The 11458-nt window shown below is 47.0% G+C and overlaps 1 protein-coding gene across 6 annotated transcripts in view; it reads right to left on the reverse strand.

The window, feature by feature from the left end:
- Positions 1-10323, reverse strand: part of ABI1 (abl interactor 1) — a 121341-nt gene extending 111018 nt beyond the window's left edge. For all 6 annotated transcript variants that reach the window (XM_056857032.1, XM_056857030.1, XM_056857028.1 and 3 more), the window contains exon 1: positions 10155-10323. In XM_056857032.1, the coding sequence (XP_056713010.1) occupies positions 10155-10271 (117 nt within the window). In that variant the 5' untranslated portion in view covers positions 10272-10323. The remainder of the gene's footprint in view (positions 1-10154) is intronic.
- Positions 10324-11458: the final 1135 nt, after the last annotated feature.

Consider the following 11458-nt stretch of genomic DNA (forward strand, 5'->3'; position numbering starts at 1 on the left):
AATACAAAGTGGCCACGGTGATCATTTTGGCTCATTCTGGCTTGGGGCAAGACAAGGATAAGTCAATTAGTACGATCCTGCCTCTACATCTCTCTTGGCCTTATTCTACGAATTGCAAACCAGAAGAGGGAAACATGAGCACAGAAGTTCCCTCATTTGGAGGATTACATGTGAGTCAGGCCAGCCTTCAGTATTTATCAATGATATGCCACTAGTATTAATCAGACACATTGGTCACTGTTGCCCTCACAGGGGTCATCAGGAGGGTAATATAAACACATTAGATTGGGTATAGGACACTGCTCTTTTACTGCTGGCAGTGAAGCTCTCCGGCCACTCACTGCGGGGCCGACTCACTACAGGAGAAGCTTACTGCCAATAAATGGTGCAATACTTGGCTGAATACAACACTCACAACAGGAGTAATAACATTCTTAATATGAAGTCCCAACTGTTGTAAAACAAATGGTGGGGCACAAACCAGTTAATGCCAAGTAACCATGGAAGAACAGACTGAGAGAAAGACAGAATCAGCAACACACATTTCCCCTGATCCAGTACATGGGTATGTGCTTAATCTTGATCTCTCACTCATGCCAAGTTCCCTTTTTCACAGTAAGAAGAAGAAGAAGAGCTGGGTTTTATACGTCGACTTTCTCTACCACTTAAGCAAGAATCAAACCGGCTTATGATCACCTTCCCTTCCCCTCCCCACAACATACACCCTATGAGGTAGGTGGGGCTGAGAGAGCTCTAAGGGAGCTGTGACTAGCCCAGGGTCATCCAGCTGGCTTCATGTACAGGAGTGGGGAAACCAACCTAGTTCACTAGATTAGCATCCACCACTCATGTGGAGGAATGGAGAATCAAACCCGGTTCTCCAGATTAGAGTCCACCGCTTCAAACCACTGCACCACACTGGCTCCTCTTTAAGTACTTAAAGTGAGGAGTCTTTCCCCAACAACAAGGAGATGATTTACTTGAGAGGGGGTCACTTTCAAATCCAAGCAGCAACCAAGCCCTCTCACTCCTCTCTACAGTTATAGAATCATAGAGTTGGAAAGGGCCATACAGGCCATCTAGTCCAACCCCCTGCTCGATGCAACATCAGCCTAGAGCAGTGGTCGGCAAACCATGGCTCGCGAGCCGCATGCGACTCTCTGGCCCCTTGAGTGCGGCTCTGGAAAGCACCCTCCTCCTCCTCCTCTTCCCTCCCCTCACAGTGCGGCCGGGCTTTGCACGCGGCGCTCAAGGGCCGGTGGCGCCAAGGCGGGCGGCCAATCAGCGGGCAGGATTTTTCACGCTGGTTTTGGCTGGCGGAGGAGGCCGAGGTGCTGAGGATGGGCGGACGGGCGGCATGCCGGCTGGGGAGGGAAGGAAGGAAGGAGCCCAAGCAGCGGCGGCGAGGAGGAGGAGGACATCGGAGCCCGGGGGGCGAAGCCATGTTTGATTCATTTGTACTCTCTTTTTGGGATTTGTACTCTCTACATGCACATTTTCCCCATCCAGATTCTCAAAACTTTGCATGGGGGGAGGTTATTGGCCATTTATGAATGGGAGGTTTTGCCTTGGATTTGCCACTCAGATGCACATTTTCCCCATCCAGATTCTCAAAACTCAACAATAAGCCCCCTGGCAGAGTTTTGAGAATGCAGATGGGGAAAATGTGCATCTAGAGAGCGGCAAATCCAAGGCAAAACCTCTCATGCATGAATGGTTGTTAAAAGGCATTTCGGCTCTCAAAAGAAATCTCAATCGTTGTACTGTTGATATTTGGCTCTGTTGACTAATGAGTTTGCAGACCACTGGCCTAGAGCATCCCTTACAAGTATTTGTCCAGCTGCTGCTTGAAGACTGCCAGTGAGGGAGAGCTCACCACCTCCCATGGAAGCCAATTCCACTGCTGAACTACTCACTGTAAAAAATAATAATTCTTAATGTCCACCAGTAATTTATACCCATTATTGTGAGTCCTATCCTCTGCTGCCAACAGGAATAACTCTCTGCCCTCCTCTGAGTGACAGCCTTTCAAATACTTAAAGAGAGCAATCACGTCCCCACTCAACCTCCTCTTTTGCAGACTAAACATTCCCAAGTCCCTCAGCCTTTCCTCGTAGGGCTTGGTCTTCAGGCCCCTGATCATCCTTGTTGAACTCCTCAGCACCCACTCTATTCTGTCCACATCCTTTTTGAAGCGAGGCCTCCAGAACTACAGACATTACTCCAGGTGCAGCCTGACCAATGTAGTATACAGCAGGACCATGACATCTTAAGATTTGGATGTTATGCCCCTATTGATACATCCCAAGACGGCATTAGCCTTATTTGCCACTGTATCACACTTGACTGCTCATATTGCAAGCACTACCTTGGCAAATGCTAGGAGATTTGACAGTGGTATCTGGGGAGGATGTGACATCACTTCTGGGTGATACACTAGGAATTTCTTGTTGTCTCTATGGTAAATAACAGAGATACAGGGAAATTCCTAGAGTACTGCTGAGGAAGCCATTTTTCTCCTACACATCAATTTCTCAAGGGCAAGGGGCTGAAGGAAGAGGTTCACCCACTGCAGGCAGGCAAGTGGCAAGCCTGATCATCTCACAGGGTTCTTCTGAGATAAAATGGAGAACTATGTATGCCATCCTACATTCCTTGGATGATGGGCATGGAAAAAGGTGACCGATAAATGCACCTATCGTGACTATGTTGGACCATGTGGTCAGCTGCCAGGCTCACTGACTGGCAAGAGGGGCCTGGCACAACTGCCCGATAGGCAAAGGGCAGGATCACGCCTTGATATGTGCCCCGACCAAAATAGATCAATACACAGCAAAACATGTATAGCACAAACAAACAGTGAGATGGAAGTCCGCTTGTGATTCAAAGTACCGGAATACTGTTGGGGGAAAGTAGTAATCAAGAGAGCCAGATCTCTGGATCTCCACCTATAGAAGAAAACACACATACTAGTAGCAGAGGTTCTCTGTTTATACCTGCCCTGTTGTAAATTAACTACCTCACTTCCTTTTCATCTAGATAGGTCTCTATTTTCCCAACACTGAAGCCAGTAAAACAAGATTTGGACATTTAAGCTAGATTTGCAATAGTTTAGTTCTACAATCTTTTCTCGATTAGTCAAATCCTAAAATCCCCACAGCATTTGCATTAACTTCCTTTATTTATATTCCGTTCCCCAATGCCTTCCCTAGTCAGCAGCTGACACACATTTTTTAATTTTTTCAGCACAGTAAATTCTTCTAGCCTCACCCGGCTCCTTTCAGTCGCTTTTGCCAGAAGTCCCCTTCTTATTCCTCCCAGATAAGCGCTGATTACCTAGAAGGCTTATCTGACCCAGAGGGCTAGGTATACTACTATCTGGAAAACTGTGTGGATGTTGCTTGCGTCACTACACAGGGTAGCCAGAAGCTACTTTCCAGTACAATACAATATTGGCAGCTGTAGCTTCAACAACTGGGGCAGAGGGACAGAAATATGATTCAAATCCATCCCCCCCCCGATTTGTGCAAACCTTTGTATTTTATAGCAATTTCTGAACGAGAATTGGCAACCTGATTTTAGAAGGAAAAGAAAAAAGAAGCAGCCGCAAATGCCTGAGCAAAGAATGTAAGATATCAAACAGACCTTTTAGAATTAGGTGCCTCTAAGAGATCATCATGTACTTTGATTAAAGAGACAGACAAGAGACCAAACCTGCACCAAGCTATACCCAGGGATGACAGACAACTTTTTCTGTTCGGATTATTTTGCCTTCCCCCCCCCCCCACTTGGGCATATAAGAATCTGAATCCTCTAAGTTTTAGATTGTTGAAGTTCTTGTGCCTATTCTCATGGGGATAACAGAATGTTTCATACATTACACAGAAGCAGAACCAAGTACACATGCCAAATATACACTCAATCAAGAGCTGCAGTCAGTCACGGCTTCCCAATGAGTATACTTATCCATTACATTTTTATCCTAGCCTTCAGCAACTCGATGGTAACATACATTTATTTCTGGGGGGCCCAATCTGGTGCCTGTGAGCACCATGGCACCCACCGATGCCTTCTCTGGCGCCCACGAAGAGTTTTTAGAAAGTGGATGGGGCCAGGTAGGGCTTTTGCCCAGCAAGGCTTTTGATTGGCTGTGCAGATTTTTTTAAATGTTGCTTTGGCAGCAGCTGCCACCACGGCACTGTGTGACTGAAGTTAAGTCGTGGGCAATCATTTTGTGGCTGGCTTCACCACCTGCGTCAGCCATCATGCAGCAGCTGTTTTGTTGCTGTGCTCACCACGCCGTATCAGAAACCCAAATGTGTCCGCGGGCTCAAAAGTTGGGGATTTCTTTAGATATTTATATCGTGCTTTTCTCCCCAATGGGGACTCAAAGCAACTGACAACCTCTGTCCTCAGTTTTACCCACACAACCACCGCCCTGTGAGGTAATTAGACTGAGAGCGTGAGACTCACCCAAGGTCACCCAGCAATCTTCCATGGCAGAGTGGGAGATTCAAATCTGGGTCTTGCAGATCTGACACTCCAACCACTACACTGTGCATTACTCTCTTCCCCTCCCACCCTCAATGGCTCAGTGGTAGAGCATCTGCTTGGCATGCAAAAGGTCCCAGGTTCAGTCCCCGGCACCTCCAGTTAAAGGGTCTAGGCAAGTAGGTGATGTGAAAGACCTCTGCTTGAGACCCTGGAGAGCCGCTGCTGGTCTGAGCAGACAATACTGACTTTGATGGACCAAGGGGGGGTCTGATTCAATATAAGGCAGCTTCATGTGTTCAATCTCACAACAACTTTGACAATGTGGGGCTGGTCCAAAGGCCAGCCCGTGAGCTTCATGGCCAGGCACCTGAACCTGGTTCTCCCCAGTCTAAGTTAAGCACTGTTACACCACACTGTCTCTCATAGGTTTGTGGTACTTTTTAAGTGAGCTGTGTGAAGCAGCCCCAAGGACAGCCCACTTTACAGCAGCAAAGCATTTTCTGCAGCGTGTTTATTTTACAGTAATGCTGCATCTCCTTTTATAGTACAGCCACCTTGAACCACCTTCCAGGAGGAGGTTTGAGAAAGCTGGAGCCAAATAGCCCTCTTAGGTCTACAAGTAGCCACGTGGAGCTGAAACTCAGGCAGACGGCCATTGCAGGGATTTCATTCCTGGGTTCATGAGCACATATTCAGCAAGCCCTACATTGCCTTGTGTGTCAGTCACTAATCCTGGGGCGGCAGCAGCACAGACACCGCTCCTCCGAGCAAATCAATCCTCTAGGAAAGTAATCTCTACACTAGGCCAACTGCAGAACAGATGGGCTTTGTGCAACTGCTGGAGTACACTAAAAATCAAATCAGTATTATCAACTTGTTTATCGCTTTATAGTGAATTGGGCTAAACCCACATCAAGCAGAAAATTAGGTATTAGCCTAAAAAATGGTACGCAGCTCATCCTTGTGCGCCTGCCCTTATTTAAATCGCACTGATTGACAGCCACTTTTGTGTGAAACACAGAAGGGGGGGAATTCAAGATGAAGCCATGATATACACATCAGGGTTAAAAGCATGTGCACTTAAAACCTATTTGAAGACAGCTCATAATACCATAGTCTGCCACAGTTACGCTCAAGTACAGAGGAGGGAGGAAGAGAGGGGGAACACACCAACAGGTCAAAACATGTGCTGCGGTTACCACACCACTGTATTTGTCATATTTCCCATGAGTAACACCAAATGCAACCTCGCCTTTTTCAAGCATTTCTATCAGCAGCTTTGGGTGGAGCAAGTAAGCTCCAAAGGAGGGGGGAAAGAAGGCTTAACCCTTTCTCACTACAAGCAGACAGAAATGACTTCAAACGTCAGCCTCTGGGAATACCAAGGCTTAAAGCTTTCCCCCACCCCAAATCCCAGCGTAGTCTAAATGGGTGGTGGTGGGGAGAACCTTCTTTGCTAAGGAATATCCAAACTACGTTTTAAGTTTGGCATACCTTTCAACATCTACAAAATTTTGAAGAACAGTCGACAGGTTGCTTACTTCCAGGTATGTGGCTTACTCACAGGGAAGTGTTCTTAGCATTGTACTGTAAGGGCTGCAACATTAACACATAAGGGCTGCAACATTAACACATAAGTGTGTGAAGTGGGGGTTATTTGCAATACAGTTATCAATAGACCTGCCCTATACAATAGGAATTACTCCCAAATTAGATCCCTGTTAAACTGAAGGGGGAGAGACATGCAGTGAATTCCAAACAACCATGAGAGGAATTCATGCTCAGTTACTAGCCTGGGGAACTTCTGTAGTACTGAGAAAGTACTTCCTGTTCCCTTGGATGGATACTAAGCTTCTCATCCATTCTGTCTGCTGAGTTGCAAGTAGCTTAGGGAAGATTTCCCCTGGGTGTGGGAGTTTTCTTACAACTGCTCTCACATTAGAAACTATGCAGGATCTCTCTCATCCCTTTTACTTGCTAGCTGAGTTCAGAAGTACAATGTTAATAATTTTGCTCTTCTGGGTGACCAGGAAAGCAACATAAGGGGGCGGGGTGGGGGGAAGGAACCAAGCAAGCACAAAATGGTGCAAACCGATATTAGGGAAAACATAAAGAGTTCCAACAATTTTGGAGCTCAAAGTTTCCCCCCCGGGGAAGAGAGTAATGTTTAATGACAGAAGCCTTCCAAAAATGGTAACAAAACATTTAAGAAGATATTATGCAACAGAGCCAGTGCAGTGTAATGGTTAGAGTATAAGACCAAAATCTGGGAGGTCCAGGTTCAAATCCTTACTCTGTCATGGAAGCTTGCTGGCTGACCTTGGGCCAGTCACACACACTCAGCCTAAACTACCTCATGGTGTTGTTACAACAATAAAACAGAGGAGAGGAGAATGATGTAAGCTGTTCTGGGTCCCCGTCAGTAAGAAGGCGGAATATAAATGAAGTACATTAGACATTATCAGCCTGCCACCTTGTATGTATGTGTCACAGAGTTGTTTAAGCTGAATGTCCAGCATTTTATTCACACAGAACAATGAGTTTTTAAGACTCACAGGCAAGGCACCAATAATAAGGACAACGTATAACTGGTTCTATCCCAAGGGCTTAAGATGGATAACAGCAATTATACCCCAAAGAAATGTTACCATTTCTAACACTACTGCTTAGCACTTGTACGGTACTTTCCTTAAGTGCTTCTCAGTTATACAACACCACCACCCGTGAGTTGCAATCTGAGGGAGAAAAATAACCTGGAACTATGGTACGAATGTGAAATTTGGACCAAAAACCGTGTTTCTCATGTTCAGAGACAAATTAAAAAGGTAAAGGTCCCCTGTGCAAGCACCGGGTCATTCCTGACCCATGGGGGGACATCACATCCCAACGTTTCCAAGGCAGACTTTGTTTGCGGGGTGGTTTGCCAGTGCCTTCCCCAGTCATCTTCCCTTTACCCCCAGCAAGCTGGGTACTCATTTTACAGACCTCGGAAGGATGGAAGGCCGAGTCAACCTTGAGCCGGCTACCTGAAACCAACTTCAGTTGGGATCGAACTCAGGTAGTGAGCAGTGCGTGGACTGCAGTACTGCAGCTTATCAGAGGCAAATACAACTCCCCTGATTCAGTTCCCGTTTTGGATGTTTGGGGAAGAATCTGGCAAACCACCCCATAAACAAAGTCTGCCTAGTAAACGTCGGGATGTGACGTCACCCCATGGGTCAGGAATGACCCGGTGCTTGCACAGGGGACCTTTACCTTTGCTTTTTTGGATGTTACCAACAAGACGGCCACTAGTTGGTTAAGTCTTTTCCACAGTGCTGAAAACCTGACAGTGCTTGCCCGCATCACCCAAAGCCACTCACAGTCATCCCTGGAATATATCGCAGTCCTTAGTTTTCCAGCGTCTAATGGAAAACCCACATATAGCACTTTACCTAAAAAACATGCCCACTCAATGAATACCCCACTCTGAGGGACAACAAAATTCCTAACAGGACAACATATGTTATCTTGTCTCCAGGGTGGGGGTGGGGGAATACTCTGAAGCCAAGTAATTTTGGCTGCTTTAGAGGCAAACTTGTTGTGCATTAACTCAGTTCTAACAAACTGCACAGACACTAAGGGTGAGGGGGTAATTTTGAACAGGGTAAAGAACATTCAAGGGTGGCCCATCTCCTGCTTAAAGACAGAACAGCCACAGAGAAGTATCAGAGCCCAGCTGAGGAGAAGGATGCTCGGGGAAGACAGAATGTGAAGAAATAAGCTGCACACTCCTTACCCATATGGCCATTTGCTGTTAAAAATGAATTCCCATCCCCTCTTTTTACAAGGATCCGCTGCCATCACATTTAGTTTGTCCCCGATCCTTGGCCAAGGACCAGGTTACAAAGCTACAGATAACAGAGAAATATGTCAAGTGACAACAGTACAGGCAGCAGTGAGATGGCCACGTTTTCCCTAGAATGCAGGGCACAGCAGGAGAAATACAGGAGACAATTAGTAGGGAACTCTGCATGCAGACACTTAAGGTAGTTAAAGCAGAAGACAAGGCCAGTGTACAAAACATTACTTGAGAACACAGTGTGCTAAAGCACAGATTTGCAGCTAGGCAAACATATACAGCATTCAACAGGTTTCATGCTGCTGTTATCTAGGTAAAAATGATTTGCCTTTTCATATCCACACCCCAGAGAAAAGAGAAGATACATGCAAAAAAAACGTGCAATGGGGATTGTGTATATACTGCATAGTTATAAAAATTATTTTAAAAGCAAGGGTAAAAACTGGGTTTGTAGCAATTGCATCAAGAAGTGGAGCTGTAGTGAGGCTGGGAAGGGGGGAGGTACCAGGAATAATTTTTAAAATATTTATTTCCTCACTAATTATAATATTCACATACTAGATTCTCTATCCCCACAAGCTCAAGCCGCTGCCATAGAATGTTTGAATTATGAAAGAAGTAGGCTCATCCACTGGGGAGGGGTATCCATGCCCACTGAAATATCACAGTTTCTTTTTACGGACTATATACCTGTGGTTCAACTCTCCCAAACGCCGATCATTTTAGCAACCTAATATCACCACAGCATCCTGCCAGGAGCTCAATTCATTTAGTCTCGGCCAAAATTACACGCCAAATATTAAATAAACAATGTCCACAGGGAATTCACTTACATTATTAAATTACATGAAGTCATCTGGAGTGTGCGTGCGCATGCAAGAAGCTTCCCCCCCTGCCCTCCCTTTCCCTCCTCAAATACACATTTTAAGATTGCTTCACGCCGCTACCTTACCAAGCGAAGCAGCAATTCACTTCAGAGCCCTTTCACAACAGCTGTGTTAATATATAAGCCTCCAGCTTGCCTTAAAAAACACACACACACACACCCCAAAGCACCCCCAGACCGATGTAATGTTCTCTATTTCCAACTGGAACACAGATCTTTCAAATACTGTTTTCTTTTTATTGATTTTTAAAAAAAACCATAAACAACTTATGACAATATTTGAGGTTTGCCAGATTCCAAAAGAGAACCCAATGGGCAGCCACAGGGGCGGGGGGTGCAAAGAGTCCCATTCACCCTAAAGCAGAGAAACATTCAAAGCCTTTCTTAAGCCCATGTACCATTTTCTCACCACCACTACTAGTCCCCCCCCCCCGCACCCGCCTCTGGGCATGCAACAAAACACAGGGAGGTCTGCACGGGGAGCCTCATCGTGCATAACCACAAAAGACACACCCTCCGCTCGCCACTGACCAAATAATTGACCCCTCCCGTTTCCCCGCCACCCCTCCCCAAAACAGAAGCGGAGGTGGGACTGACTGAAGGCAGAGGGGGGAAGAGAGAGAGCGAGACACAGACAGACAGACCCGGGAGAAAGGAGGAGGAAAACCCTCGTTTGTTTCAAAAGTTTAAAAGCGGGGGGAGATGGTGGGAAAGGGGGAGGCGAGCGCGAGCTGCCATCTCTCCCAGGCTGCAGGCGACACAATGTAGCAGAGCAGGCTGCTTCTCGCAACAGTCCTTGCCCACTTCCTGCAAGAGGCAGGGAGCCTCGCTTTTTTTCTTTCTCCATTAAAGGGAGGGAGGGAGCTGCCGGGCCCCCCTCCCGAAGGCGCCATCAAGCAGCCCAGCCGGAGCTGGGGGGGGGGCTCCTTTTACCTGGATGTAGTTGTTCTCGCAGTAGTCGGCGACCCTGGTGAGGTTCTGGTAGCTCTCGAGCAAAGCCCGCTTGCCAGAAGGGATTTCCTCTTCTAGTAACATCTGCAGCTCTGCCATTTTCCACCCCTCCGCATCGCTTCCTCTTGCATTAAAGAGACAGCGTTCGCGAGAGAAGACTTTGCTTCTCTCCTCCCACCCGCTCGGCTTCTCCCCCTCCCGTTCGGGGGGGGGGAAATGCCGCCGCGAAGGTTGCCGGGAGTTGTAGTCGCAGCTCTTCCTGCCACCCCCCCCCCCCGGTCCCTGCGCTTTGGGCACGCGCGGCTCTGGCTCTGCCAGATGGAGCGACGTGGTGCGGAGGTGGAAAAGTTGCCCCCGGATTCCAGGCGGAAGGGGGGGGGGAAAAGACGGAGTCTTTTCAACGCTTTCACACATGCCAGATAACGCACTTTCAATCCACTTTCAATGCACTTTTGATATGCCTGTATTATTGTATTAATTCCCAATGACAATAACACAGTAGGAGGTTAAGAGTTCAAAGCAGTTTGTTTATTAGGCCCAACAGACACACCGGGTGAGAACTGCCCCAAATGCGCAGGACAATTCACGCGCCAGAACAAAGGATTGCAACGACATTGTTGAAGGCTTTCACGGTCAGAGTTCATTGGTTCTTGAAGGTTATCCGGGCTGTGTGACCGTGGTCTTGGTATTTTCTTTCCTGACGTTTCGCCAGCAGCTGTGGCCGGCATCTTCGGAGGAGTAACACTGAAGGGCAGTGTCTCTCAGTGTCAAGTGTGTAGGAAGAGTAATATATAGTCTCAGCTCAAACCCAACCCCCTTCTGACTATATATTACTCTTCCTACACACTTGACACTGAGAGACTCTGTCCTTCAGTGTTACTCCTCTGAAGATGCCTGCCACATCTGCTGGCGAAACGTCAGGAAAGAAAATACGAAGACCACGGTCACACAGCCCGGATAACCTACAAGAACCAACGATTGCAACAACAAAATATTGTCGAAGGCTTTCACGGTCAGAGTTCATTGGTTCTTGTGGGTTATCCCACAGCCCGGATAACCCACAAGAACCAAAGATTGCAACAACGTTTATAACTTCTGGTCAGGGGTGTTACAATATACGTAATATAGTGCGTAGAGACACAAAGACCCAATAATGGATGCATTTGGATTAGCAGATCCTATCAGTGTGGTTTTGAGGCGTGGATTTAGGTGGCCATATGATCTCTAATGGAGAAACGAAACTTAACATTCTTATCTGACACCCCTAAATCACTGCCTTGGGCCTC

Source organism: Euleptes europaea, chromosome 11, assembly GCF_029931775.1.
Source record: "Euleptes europaea isolate rEulEur1 chromosome 11, rEulEur1.hap1, whole genome shotgun sequence".
NCBI classification, from domain to species: domain Eukaryota; kingdom Metazoa; phylum Chordata; class Lepidosauria; order Squamata; family Sphaerodactylidae; genus Euleptes; species Euleptes europaea.